Source organism: Syzygium oleosum, unplaced genomic scaffold (assembly GCF_021117445.2).
Source record: "Syzygium oleosum isolate NSW1041296 unplaced genomic scaffold, Sole_v2.1 Sole_v2.14, whole genome shotgun sequence".
In the NCBI taxonomy this organism is placed as follows: Eukaryota; Viridiplantae; Streptophyta; class Magnoliopsida; order Myrtales; family Myrtaceae; genus Syzygium; species Syzygium oleosum.
In genome coordinates, this window is record NW_026607498.1 from 7,827,876 (window position 1) to 7,842,203 (window position 14,328).

The window sequence follows — 14,328 nt, forward strand, 5'->3', positions numbered from 1 at the left end:
GCAAGTCGCGAGTCATCTCGTCTCGACGGCGAGCGAAACGGACAGATTCCCCACCATTGAAGTCCGCAAGGAAGATTGGGAAAAGGAAACGAAACAGAATGGGCAAAATTTGCGTAATGGATATGGAATTTATGATAATGAAATGCGTGATGTGAGCTTCGAAACGATTACGCACAAATGGCTGGAAATGAGTGCGCATGGAATGCATTCCGGAATAAAAATTCTGTTCCGGAATTCCGGAACAAAATGGCATTTGTTAAAAAATTTCCGGAATTCATTCTGGAGCGATTTTTGCATTCTGGAATAAAAATGCGTTTGTTAAAAATACTTGATTCCAGAATGCATTATTGATTCCAGAATGAGTTTTTGGCAAGAAAAAGAGAAGCTACTTTTTGTAGCTTCTTGATTCCGGAATGCATTCTCCCTATTTTCTCACAATTTTTTTTTTCAGAAAATGCATAAAAATTGAAAAATTCTAGAAAAATTCATAAAAATTTCCAGAAAATAAAAAAAGTCAGATTTCGGGAAAATATGAAATTTGGTGAATTTTTTTTTTAAAAATAAAAAAAAATCAAAAATTTCAAAACTTCACAGAATAGCTTAAAGCACATGTGGCCACCCACTTTGAGTGAAATTTAAATTTTTTGAGGTGCCCAAAAAAAATCAAAAAATTTAAAACTTCACAAAATGATTTAAAATACATGTGGCCACCTACTTTGAGTGAAATTTAAATTTTTTGAGGTGCCAAAAAAAAAGAAAAATAATAAAAAAATAAAAATTTTCAAAACTTCACAAAATGGCTTAAAATACCTGTGGCTACCCACTTTGAGTGAAATTTAAATTTTTTGAGGTGCCCAAAAAAATAAAAAAAAAACAAAAAATTTCAAAACTTTACAGAATGGCTTAGAATATCTGTAGCCACCCACTTTGAGTAAAATTTAAATTTTTTGAGGTGCCCAAAAAAATAAAAAAATTCAAAACTTCACAAAATGGTTTAGAATACCTGTGGTCACTCACTTTGAGTGAAATTTAAATTTTTTTAGGTGCCCAAAAAAAATTAAAAAAAATCAAAACTTTCAAAAATTTACAAAATGGCTTATAATACATGTGGCCACCCACTTTGAGTAAAATTTAAATTTTTTTAGGTGCAAAAAAAATCAACAAATCAAAACAGATTTCTGCACTAGAAATTAATTTCTGGAGCAGAATTAGTCATGTTTTACCAAACAGATTTCTCCTCCAGAAATCAATTTCTGGCAAGAATTCCAGAAATCAATTTCTGGCAAGAATTTGATTTCTGGAGCAGAATGGTTACCATTCGCACCCTTAGCGTTCTAGCGTCCCCCGTCGAGCTAACTCGAGCGAAGTAATTCGATTTTTTTTTCGCTCAACCAAGGAATTTGAATTTTATTGCCAACTTAAAATTACGAAAAATACGAACTCTCTCTTTATTCTCCTTGTATCGCTCAAAAGGGAAAAGAAAGCAAAGAAAAGAAAAGAAGATTATGCAGATAACGCCAGGGTTCTAACTCAATAGAGAAGAGCAAGCGTGAAATAAAGAAATATACGGATGCAATTAGTGCGCGTACTGCTTAACTTAATGTTAGACAACAGTTATGATGTAAATTTAAGAATTTGGGATGGCTTGAACAAATGAATTAGCAAATACAATATTATTATCGTTAATATTTTTATACAATTTATTTATTTAACAAAGTAAGACAAAAATCTCTTTTCACGTAAAGGAGTTACGAACGAAGTAGAGAGACAATTAAGAGAGAGATAGAGAGAGGAGAGGAGAGGAGAGGGAGAATAGCACTCACATTGCCAACTACGCCAGCCAACAAGAAAGACCAGAAAGTTTGTAGGATTGCTCCATTTGCATAGACACAAGATTTGATCCAAAATGTCATATGATTACTGATTAGCCCATTACAAACTTTGCTGGAAAAAAATTATTATGGGGCTGCTTCATGCCAGAGTAGAAATGCCCTACTTGGCCTTTCAAATTAATTATTAGTCTACCAAGGCACTATCCCCAAGTCAGGGTGCCTCCAAAGCTCATCAAACATGTCTCCCGAACCATCATATGTGGAGATCCCTCTAGGCAAAATCTTCAATTTGGGACATCTGCTGATCCCCAATCGAGAAAGATGAGGCAAGGCTCCTTCAATGACCCTCCACTCCTCCAAATAGGACAAATCAGAAAGAACTAAATGCTTGAGTTGAGGAAAGCCTCCTGCAGAGCAAACCATTTTCTTTCCCACAAAAGCCCAAGAACCCAGCAGGAGAACAACCAAGTGATGCAATTTCTCCAATATCGGCATCGGATCTTCTTCGAGTATGGAATAGAGTAAGACTAGCTTCCTCAGTTGCTGGGGTAGATTCTTGTGCTCCGGTAACTTCTCTATTTTTCCATGTATGGACAACGTACAAGAATGGTGACAACTTGACATTTGACACAATTCACCTTCGGTGAATGAACGATCACGGCCTGAGAATCTAAAAGATGAGGATCGAAGATGTTTTAAAGTGAATTCAGCAAGTTTTGGAATTATCTCCGACTCTTGACAACGAATAACAGTTAGTTTTTGCAGATTGGTCAGTTTACCTACATTGTTCACATCACAGTTATCCGGACAAAAGTTTCTCAATGTCCGTAGATTCTTCAAAGTGTCCAACCGCAACTTCTTCTGATCCCCATTGGATTTTTTCTTGACGTCAAACAGGATGGGAAGGCGGAGACCCCTCAAATTTGTCATCTTCCGCAACACATTTGGCACAATGGATTTCTCCTGGACTGCAAACATGATGGGAAGTTGGAGGCACCTCAACCTTATCATCTTCCACAACACATTTGGCACAATTACCGTATCACATGATACAAAATGCAGGTTCAAGAATTCCATGCATACAAGGTTTCCCAAAGATTGAGGCAAGCCCTTGAACCAACTTCCTGCAAAACTTAAGAATCTCAAATGGACTAGGTCTCCCACTGATTTAGGTAAATTTCCTTTCATCTTTGGAAGGCGCTCCAGCTTTAGAACTCTAAGGAACTTACAGTTGATGAAAATAGGTTGAAATTGCTTCCACTCATTATTGACATGTCCGAAGAACATGAGAGTTCGAAGGTGGAGCATAGTCCTTTCCATTGATTTTATGCTCGGAATCATGTTTCCTTTAGCACTCACATGCATATTGAGAGAAAGCCTTCGTGTTTTGCAAGTTGACTCGACTTTTATTGCCATCGAAGAAGTACAATCCTCCGGCTTGTTGTCTTGGTGAATGTTAAGAATGCTTAGAAAACTCTCCTGCGTGGCCTTGGAGACGCATAAGTCTCGCATGAGGTCGTGGAGGTGGCATGTTTTGATCTTTCCACTCAAGTTGAATCGTACTTGAACCATCCCCCTCTTAACCAACTCCGTTAAATGTTGCTCTGCTACATGTTCCACCGGAATTTCTCTCTCTTTGTCATTCAGCAACACAAAGCCTTCAGCAATCCACATGTGAAGAACCTTCCTTACAGGGATTTCTGCATCCTCCAGAAAGCTACCCAAATAGAGGAAGCATGACTTTAGATGCCATGGTAGATCGTCATAGCTTAAGGCTAACACTTTTGATACATCACTCATGTCACTAAAATGCAAATTGATCTTTTCGTAAACCGTTTCCCACTCGTTGACAGCCAAAAGTCCACCAAGCACAGAGACAGCCAAGGGTAATCCTCCACACTTCTTAAGGAGTTCATATCCTAACCTCTCCATGTCGTCAGTGTTTACTGCACAATATCAAGCAATAAATTGCAACTCAACAATCAGAGAAAGATGTAACTATCATAAGAAGACAACTTCAAGGACGGATATCTGGTTTTAGATATATAAATAAGATGTTATAGTTCTTTATATTTCGTGGTTCATTCATGCTTTTGTAAGGGGAAAGACTGTAGGGACCACGGCAAAGCTCCTATATATGCCTCCATCTATGCTTGAAAGATCAAGAACCCTAAATTAATGAATAGAATGTATTGTCTTTCTTACTATTGGCTTGAAATACGTGACTCAAGCAAATGTATAACAACACTAATCTTGCTTGATGAAGAAAAATGAAAGCAACACAGGGATAACTCGAGTGTGCTAGTAGTCTCCCCTGACTTGAGTGTGCTAGTAATCTCCTTCACACATTCTAGTGAAATCTTCATTTTGCCGCTCTATTTTGTCGCATAAAGAGTCACGATTTTCCTAACAATCTCAAATCTTATTATTAAGCCAACTATTTGCAAATGCATAAAAGGTGGACCTGAGATGAAGCCTATGGAAGAGGTAACATAGCTAGGTTTCACATTATTTCATAAATCCTATCAAAACCGCTTATTATGTTGGCCATATAAAAGCCTCTTCGATAGTCATCCTCATTAGAGGAAGGAGGAGCAAAGTTGTGGATGTTTGTTTAGAGGTACAATTGCTAGCTATGAAGAAACAAAAGAGGCATATCATTTCCCAAATATCAATATTTTGATGCCTATTACTCCATATATCAATCATTCCAACTCCAGTACAAGCTATCAAGTTATAAATTGTTAAACCTTCCAAGAGACCAGATTGAATAATGAAGCACCTTGTCTTTGTCCCTCTACCTCTGACTGTATTGTGATACCTTCTACAGCTTGCCCCACAGTAATACCTTCACCGACTTTTGGTCCAACAGAAGAAAGTCCAACAGCTAACCCTGTGGAAGCGCCATAAATCGAAATCAACGAGCTTTATAATATCTTGAAGCTACTATATGGTAGGATAATATCCTTAGAGAAGCCTTACCTTTCGTTTTAGGAAACGCTCTCTTCATCAGCAACTCCCAGCTCTCCTTGTCCGATAAGCACTGAGGTTCATGAAAAAAACCTTGAGGATCAATATACTCCGCTACTTCTCTATTGCGGGTCGTTATCACTAGCTTGCTTCTCGTGTTCTTGACTGGGAATGCGGCTCGAAGACTGTCCCATGCCCGTTTGGTCCAAATATCATCAAGAACCACAATACATCTCTTCTCTTGTTGGATCTTGTATAGAGCTTTAAACAATTCTTGATCTATCATGTTCATAACCCTCTCTCTTTGATGAGATATCAAATTAACAAGAATTTCCACCAATATATCTTTCACGTTGTATTCTTGGGATATGTAAGACCAAGCGAAACAATCAAAATTCGTCTTCACTTTGTCAAGAGCGAGGACTTGCCTAGCGAGTGAGGTTTTACCCAAACCACCCATTCCCCATATAAAAATAACTCTCTGCTCTTTTCCATCCTTCAACAACTCTTTCACCAACTCCTTAATATTGTCTTCCCTCCCAACAAAATCCTCCTCAAAATGGGCGTAAGTCTGTTTCGGCGTGGAAGCTTTCGCGTGTTCGCGTTCCCCTTCCTTCGCAGATTGTATGCCATACTTTTGCATCCTGCTTACAATATCGGAAATTCTGGATTTTAAGCCCCCAATCTCTGTCCCCACCACATAAGTATGCACGCACATGCATTTTGCCATGAAGCAAGCATACGCTTTGATGATGTTTCGTCCCTTCTTCGGCGCGACTCTGAGGATGTATCGCTCGATGACGTCCTCGGCATCATAGGCAACGTCTCGGAGTTGCGTGACCCATTCTCCGACAGCTTCGCCGTGCTCTCGTCTCCTGTCCGCATCCCTCAGCAAGCACTGGATCAGGTTCAGCTCCATTTTCAAGTCCCCGACCTTGCCCTCCACGCCCCACAAGAATTTGGCCTCGTCGATGAGCAGCTTTCCTATTGTCTGCCCCACGGACGAAACAACCGACTCAGCCATTGGTATTGTACTACTTGAGAATGATCAGTGGAGATTTCGATAGAGAATGACTTGAGAATTCACTTATCATGCGTTACCAAGCTCTGAACACATATAGGCCTGCGAGCTGCAAAGAAGAGTGGAAAGGAATAAGTTCTCAGAAAGTTGCGTATTGCATTGATAATCACATATTCTATAACCACCGACACAAGAAAAGCACCCCAAGAAGAAAATAATGGAGTAATCTTCCAAGAGATTATCATCGGTGTGCAAATAAGTCATCACTTATGATAAGCAAAAAATCTCAAGACCAGCATTGGTTGTCACGCCCCGAACCCCATCGAGCTCACGACATCCCGCTCCGGTCGAAATGATGCGACGTCCCAGGAACGTCGCCGACCCAACCCAAACATCAGAGCCACATGCGGAAGTAAATATAAAAACCCCGGATAGAAAGATGACGACGACGGGGTAGAACACCATAGGAATCAAACAACAACATCTTCATACAGCACCAAATATACAAACATCGTATTACAAACATAAATACAGACGAACATCCTCCGCCACCGTTTTAACAAAAGTTCAGGGGTTTGGTTATCTTAACTTCACTATCGGATAACCCAAGTTAAACAACCCCTAAAATATCCTAGGGAAAGCCTATTGGTCGCCTTCCTTTCTGCTCCTGATTCTCTGGGCTTGAGCCTCCGGACACTCACCTGCAATTCCACCGAGCACCAAAGGTGGTTCCTCGAACTTCCAAAAAGAGGAGGCGAACTTCCCGGGTCTAAGGTTGGGGGTCTGAAATTGTGGATTATACAACTATGAGACGAATCTCAATAAGTGTACAACCCCAAACCACACGTAGGCACTCACGTACCGCCAGACGAAAACACGCAGAACACACACAATCAACCAAACTAACAACCACACACGACCCTACCTGGAATCCATCATGCACGTTCCTGCACGTTAGACAATAACACAGCCAATACACCACAGAGATGAATCACAGTCACGCACGTGCCTCGATTATAAAGCAAAACCTACTTGGATACGTCCCATACCGTGCCTAGCAGTATTTTACCTCATAATCGAGCACCATAGCAATCGATACAAACACACTCGCACACTGACCCACACCACGCATCCCTTTTCCGAATTTCGCACCTCAAGCCAATTCCCGCTCATTCTCAACTCTTCCACCACTACCGCGCACGCGTAAAACGCATCAGGCCAACGGTCTTCTGACCTCGTCAGGCATCGTCACCTCGTCGGGCCGGGCATCGTCACCTCGTCAGGGACGGCATCGTCCCGCGTAAACGAACACGCCTCGGGACGGAATCCTACTTCTCCCTTTCCTTAATTACCGTGCCCGCGTAAAACGCATCAGGCCAACGGTCTTCTGACCTCGTCAGGCATCGACACCCCGTCGGGCCGGGTATCGTCACCTCGTCAGGGACAGCATCGTCCCGTGTAAACGAACACTCCTCAGGACGGATCCTTTACCACAAATCCTACATTTCCATACCCTCGTTCCACTCAAACCACACTTACACACGGCCAAAAAACGCACGGCCAAACATACACACCTCACACACACATTTCACAATTTCACATCCTTGTCACACGAACACGCCACCCAATCACACATTGTTGGCACGCGAATTCAATACGCGAATGCACTATCACACCACCACACCTCATGGCCAAACACACACGGCATATCACCAATCCACATTCGGCCCGACAATCACTCGAAAATCAGCCAATAAACACAATTCACACAACCACATACCAAATTTCCATTCAAAGCACAATCTCGCCAATCAATTGCATAATTCAACCCCCAATCCAGCCACAACATCACAGCCCTACCCGAGCTTCCTAAACCTCAAATTTTCATCGCCAATTCAGTCCACAACCACCAAACAATCAGCCACTCATTCAGTCCCAAAACAGCCATAAAAATTGCCTAAACCGGGTCCTAAACGAGCCTAGAAATACCCGAGGTCCTAGGTAGTTTTTGGGGGAGACACTTACCTAATAAAAACAGGGCAAGCTGGCTGGATGGTGGCCGGAACAGAGCAGCGGCGACGGCGGCGTCGCCGACGGAGACGTACGGTCGGCGACGTACGGACGCCGTACGGACGGCGATGTACGCGCGACGTATGAACAGCTAAAGCGTCACGGCGGCAGCAGCTCGGCTGTTCAAGCTCTGGTGCGGCGGCGGCGAGCTCCGGCGTACGGACGGCGGCCGAGAAGGAGGAAGAGGGAGAGAGAGGTTTCGAGGGAGAGGAGAGAGAGTGGTCTGGCCAGAATGAGAGAGGAGAGAGAATGCTGGTCAGACCAGTCAAATATAATGGGCTAATGGCGCCACGTGTCGCCGATCCGGAGAATTTGACCAATATACCCCTAATCTGACGGTTCTCGTTCGTCCATATCCAATAATTGAGGGGCAAAAGCGTCCAAGGTCCAATAATTGAGCTGATATTTCAGACCTGATTAGTCCAAAAATATCCCAAAATTCGGAACCCAAAAATACCCCAGGGGCAAAATGGTCATTTTTCCGGTCCCGGGGCGAAATTTCAATTTTTGGCTATACCAACCCCAAATGGGTGTGGCCACCATAATATGGCGTCAGAATCGCGAAAATAGCCTCTTAAGCCCTTGAAAATCGACTACAAAGTCCTGGGGATTAAAATAATATTATTTTTTACTTCCGAGCCAAAATTCCAATTTTTGACCGTAATAACTCTAAATGTGCGTGGCCACCCTAAAATGACATCGGCCGCGAAAAATAATCTCATACGGCCTCAAAATCAACGTCGGGGTCCAGAGGGGCAAAATCGTAATTTTTCCGGTCCCGAACCGAAATCCATTTTTTTGCAGAAATGGGTGGCCCCAAGGTTGGCCAAGCCAAAAACGTTATTGACCGCTCAAAATTGTCACTTTCAAAATTCTCGATTCCCGGGCCCGAATTCCAAGAAATGACTAAAATCGAACAATCGCGACTTTAGCTTATCTCTTGCTAACGAGTGGCTCGTTGGGATTACGCGCTCTCGACCCGTGACCGATACTAAGTCCAATCACGTTTAAGTTTACTTGTACCAAGGCGATCTCGATTGTCATGTAATTGTGAGGGTCTGTCGCTAATTCCCTTCGGACACGATCAATCAATTAGATCGGTCTCGGTTGGCTCAAAACATTCCCTCGTCAATCCTTATGGTCGAAGGTCGAACCAAGATCGAGTTCTTTGGTCGTGCGAACTCAGTCCCATAATGGCCTTACCCCTAAGGTTAGCATCCCGTGAATGCGCATTTCCGGGTGAGATCTCACTATAAGTGCATTGACCAAAATATTCATTTCTTAAATCCCGGGAAAAGGATCGAAAATTTAGTCTGTTACATTGGTTATATAATCGGTCACATTATCCCGCACAAAATGCACCGAACACACGCGCGAGAGTCATGAGAGGGAAGAAATTCCGCATTGGATGTCCAAAGCTAGTAAAAAAAAAAACAGATAATTCCTACTTGGCACATAATTCAATGGCTGAAACTTTTGCATAAATATGGGTCCAACAAAATTCTCGATGGACACTTTGGGATCTTTTCCCCCCCAACAGAATGTGATTAAACTTCTCAGGAGGGTTATGACAGAGACTTGAGAAGGTATAAAGGCTTTCTTGATTAAAGGACGAATCATGAGTTTGCTTGATGCCATCGTGCTAAATAAGATGCTCTCCTGTTAGTAGGCTTTCTTGTTTAGCTCGCGGTGTGAGTTAAAATCGAATCAGAAGTTTGTTTGAGAAAGTCACGCAAAGTGTGTGGTTGCGCAGTGACTTAGCCTTTGAACTCATATTAAATTATTCATCTCCCGCCATAACTATTTAAGCTCTCAAAGGCGGTGTCACTCTCGCAGCTCTCGAAATCCATGGAAGATCTTCTTCTTCTTCATCCCCCCAAATGCAGAAACCGCCCTGGATGATGCTTCCAAGAAGTGGAGCGTGTCTTCACGAAGCACCTGAAGCAGAAGAAGCGCAAGGTCTATCATGACGGCTGCCTCTCTCTCGCTTACTACTGATATCTGCTGTTCATGTCCCAGCTCAACTCAATCAGCGTACTTAGTTACCTGCGATTGGACATGATTCGGTTTGATTGGCTAGTCTATGTCGAAAATGCAGTGGCGATCGATTTGTTACCGTCTTTTCCTCGAATTTAGCTCACTCGATCGAACTGAATAGCATCCTTTCGGATTTTGATTCAGTCTGTCATCGAGGAATGTTCTGTACTTTGGTGTAGATTGTGAAGGCTGCAAACTCCGTCTCTTTCTCTACCTCACCCGTCCCCAGTTGTCAGTACGTCAACGTCCCTGCCTTCTCTCTCTCTCTCTCTCTCTCTCTCTCTCTCTCTCTCTCTCTCTCTCTCTCTCTCTCTGTAACTCCGAGTTACAGCTTCACAAGCTCAACGGAAGTGGAGGGAAATGGGAACGGAGCCGGTGAAGAAGGCGTCACCCGCATCCTCTTTTGCAGGCCCTACTTCCTGGCCTATCACACCAAAGTCTACTTGAGCCAATAACCATTTATCCAGGTTCAGACCCTATGTGATTCTGATTCCCCTACGGTATATGAAAGAAAATGCTTAATGTTCCACTAACTTGGATTGCAAGTGGTTGATGGAGCTAGCTGGATGTGTTTTGAGCGGAAAAAACGGATTTGATTGCATCGACTTGAGGTCTCGATGCCGGCCAATTATTTTCACATCCATTGGTAGAGCCAGATTTCAACTACCTATTGCACTGTAGTGATATCCCGTTTCTGCCTCTGATCGTTGTAAGATAGTAGAATTGTATACTTTGAGACACTGTAGTAAGCGATGAAATTTTTACTTGGCTAAATAAAAAACCAATCTGCTCTTGTCAGGGTCCTACTTAAACTTGCCGTAACGATCCCATTATCGCCAGCACATGCCTTTGGATAAATAACAGACTAGGAATAGAAAGCATGTTCAACTTTGCACATTCGGTTTGGTCTTACGTTTAAATGTAGATATATTCGCGTTAATCAGTGTGCTTGGGTTTATGGCAGTGTAAGGACTTACTGTTTCATATGTTTCCAAATTTTGTATCTAGCTGCACCTTGAAGATCATTCGTTCATCTGTTTTCCATTTTCGTAGGTCGATGAGGTGGCCCTTGATGATGTGCCCCATGTTATAGGAAACTACCATATTTGTGTGGTGAAGAACAAGCGCCTCGACTCAGATACTATAGCTTGAGTGAAACAGATGAAGCTTATAATGCAATATGGTGTCGGTCTGGAAGGTGATAATCTCCCTGAGTTTGGTTTATTTTGTCAGTATTATTACTATGTTTTGTTAGATCTTAATTGAATTTAGTACCCAACATTTACATCTTCATGAAGGTGTTGATATTGACGCTGCCACCAAAAATGGAATAAAAGTTGCCAGAATTTCAGGTGACATCACGGGAAATGCAGCATCATGTGCAGAGATGGCTATTTACCTGATGCTGGGTTTACTCCGAAAGCAGGTATGTTTGATCGCTGGAAAAATCTTGAGTAGCTGGCATGTGATTCATTCTTACACGCAGAGTCCACAGGTCAGGTTTGTCGTATGTCGTGCTTCTTTTTGTTCCTTCATAGGGAATGACAGGTTGAATAGTTTAGCTGTAACATTTTCTGGAATGTGAATAAATCCCCTATTGTTTTGCATTCTCATCCTTTTCTGGTCGAATTTCCAAGTGAATGTTTGATCATCAGCGCCAGTGTGTAGGTGTTTATATCTTCATTGATATTCTGGGAAACAGGAAAATCGTTCAAATTATACCCCAACTTCAAAACATAGCAAAACATCCTACATAAGGTCTACATCTGAATGAAAACGTTCATTTACAATTCAAGTTGACATAAGGCTTCACATAAGGATTCCTGTGTTTGCGTGACACCACTTGACATAAGGCTTCCCGTGCTTGCATTCGTCGGCTACATGCTGCGACTCCCGTCCATATTACTCAGAGGTGCATCCACTGAAGATGTCGCCATCATGGTCGAACTCCCATTATGCGACAATCCAGGAGTTGGAATCATCGTTGTCATTGAATTAGGATTCACTGGATTTCGATTATTAATAGATGGACGCTTGATCAAACTACGCAACCGGGACTCCAGTGTGCCCAAATTCATATACTCAGCCTACATAATTGTAATTTCAAAGTAGCAAAAGAATGTCAAGTCCTACTCACCAAAAAAAAGGAAATACTGATAATCACGAGAAAACACAGGTGAAACCAGACAAGAGAAATGAACAGATTATTGCCTTTCACAGATATAAAATGTAAAACACTATAAAAATACCCAATAAAGGACAATCATAAGCCGCTTTTTGTACTTTTACAAAGAAGAATAGGAGAGAAATGATGAGGATGGGAAGACCTTTGAGTGAGAAGATTTGAAGAGACCGTCTTCGAGGCGTATAACAATATCCTTCAGCTTCTGCATTTGAGAGTCATTAATTGGCTGTGCATGCCTCTGTGCTAATAGAACAAAGCTGAAAAGGACAGTAAAAAGTTCAATCAGCAAACAAGGACCAATGGAACTGTGGAAGCTAAAGCACAAGAACAAGTGCTCTAGATTAGATTACATCTTCTCTTGCATATAGCTCCGAGCTCTGAGAAGATCCGTGTCCACGCTGAACGCAGCATGAAGGGCACCAGTGCCTGCAGCTACTATATTCAGGACAACATTGCCATTTTGCTGGGATAACCCAGGCAACTGAGTGCCCGATTGACAAGATAAATGCCCCGATATATCTGCCTGTACAATCATCACATCAATCTACAAAAGCTCTCACTCTTCCTGTAATCATTTAAACTCGCAAAGGGTCTACACATGCCTGAGCTGGTGCTACATACATAAAAACTCTATTCACAGTGAACAACTACAACTAATACGGCCAGGCACCAATGCAGACAGCCATAACAAGAGTTTATAGAGAGCACATGCCTTTGGATTAATTCTGTTTGACATAAGGCTTCCCGTGTTTGCATTCGTTGGCTGCACGCTGCTACTCCCAGCTATATTACTCATAGGTGCATCCACTGAAGTTGTCGCCGTCATGGTCGAACTGCCATTATGCGACAATCCAGGACTTGGAATCATCGTTGTCATTGAGATAGGATTGACTGGATTTTGATTATTAGGAGATGGACGCTTGATCAAACTATGCAACCGGGACTCCAATGTGTCCAAATTCATATACTCATCCTACATAATTGTAATTTTAAAGTAGCAAAAGAATGGCAAGTCCTATCCACCAAAAAAAGAAAAGGATATACTGATAATCACGAGAAAAAACAGGTGAAACCAGACAAGAGAAATGAACAGATTATTGGCTTTCGCAAATATAAAATGTAAAACACCGAAAAAAACCCAATAAAGGGCAATCATCCGCCGCTTATTGTACTTTTACAACAAAGAAGAGGCAAGAAATGATGAGGATGGGAAGACCTTTGAGTGAGAAGATTTGAAGAGACCGTCTTCCAGGCATATAACAACATCCTTCAGCTTCTGCATTTGAGAGTCATTAATTGGCTGTGCATGCCTCTGTGCTAATAGAACAAAGCTGAAAAGGACAGTAAAAAGTTCAATCGGCAAACAAGGACCACTGGAACTGTGGAGGTTAAAGCACAAGAACAAGTGCTCCAGATTAGATTACATCTTCTCTTGCATATAGCTCCGAGCTCTGAGAAGATCCGTGTCCGCGCCAAACGCAGCAGGAGGGGCACCACCGCCTGCAGCTACCGTATTCGAGACAACATTGCCACTTTGCCGGGACACCCCAAGCAACTGAGGGCCCGATTGACTAGATACATGCCCCCACATATCTGCCTGTACATTCATCACATCAATCTACAAAAGCTCGAGCTTCACTCTTCCTGTAATCATTCAAACTCGCAAAGGTCTACGCATGCCCGAGCTGGTGCCCACATACAAAAAAAAAAAACCCTCTATCCACTGCGAACAAACCACACACAGTACCGCCAGGCACCAGTGCAGACAGCCATGACAAGAGATTATAGAGAGCATCGACAAAGCAAGCAAAAGCAGACGACATTCCGCATCACTCTCTCGAGAATCTCTCGAGCACGGGAAGAGGGAGAAAAATTGGGAAGAAGTTCACATCCGGATGCTGGGAAAAAAAGAATCAAAGCTTTGATAACGGGAGACGACGGGTTGAAGGACTGGAGAACCGTCAGTGGTGCGAAACAGGAACCTTTTATGAGACCCGGAATCCCCCCGTCAGAGGACGAAATCGGGGATCGACGAAACTGAAGTGAAGTGCGATCCGCGACGAGAAGAGCGACGGCGCCAGTAGGCAGTGATCTCAAATTCGGAGATCAATCGGATTTGATCGCGACGATTTACGATGGTCTCAATTCTATTTATGTTAGATTATATCTCGAACTTTGGGTTCGTGCTAAATCCAATCCGAAATCCGTAATAT

General features: G+C 42.5%; 2 protein-coding genes and 1 long non-coding RNA gene across 4 annotated transcripts in view; 1 reads left to right on the top strand and 2 right to left on the bottom strand.

Annotated features, from left to right (window-relative positions):
* Positions 1-1,933: 1,933 nt before the first annotated feature.
* LOC130139888 (putative disease resistance protein At1g50180) lies at positions 1,934-5,871 on the bottom strand. The gene is made up of 3 exons (XM_056317838.1): positions 4,815-5,871; positions 4,615-4,725; positions 1,934-3,778 (listed from the first exon to the last, which is right to left on the bottom strand). The coding sequence occupies exons 1-3, from the start codon at positions 5,824-5,826 to the stop codon at positions 2,022-2,024; spliced, it is 2,880 nt and encodes a 959-aa protein (XP_056173813.1). The 5' UTR covers positions 5,827-5,871; the 3' UTR covers positions 1,934-2,021.
* A 4,350-nt stretch (positions 5,872-10,221) lies between these two features.
* On the top strand, positions 10,222-11,533 carry LOC115663316 (uncharacterized). 2 transcript variants are annotated; one of them, XR_008817950.1, is made up of 3 exons: positions 10,222-10,639; positions 10,730-11,128; positions 11,229-11,533. It is a non-coding gene; the product is annotated as an uncharacterized LOC115663316 (long non-coding RNA). The 2 variants fall into 2 exon arrangements; XR_004003409.2 differs by having other exon boundaries at positions 10,222-11,128.
* A 223-nt stretch (positions 11,534-11,756) lies between these two features.
* The window catches only part of LOC115663315 (uncharacterized), a 71,955-nt gene continuing 69,383 nt past the window's right edge, over positions 11,757-14,328 (bottom strand). The window contains exons 6-9 of the mRNA XM_056317817.1: positions 12,824-13,088; positions 12,466-12,634; positions 12,258-12,372; positions 11,757-12,017 (exon numbers count right to left, since the gene is read on the bottom strand). Of these exons, the coding sequence (XP_056173792.1) occupies positions 11,808-12,017; positions 12,258-12,372; positions 12,466-12,634; positions 12,824-13,088 (759 nt within the window). The 3' untranslated portion in view covers positions 11,757-11,807. The remainder of the gene's footprint in view (positions 12,018-12,257; positions 12,373-12,465; positions 12,635-12,823; positions 13,089-14,328) is intronic.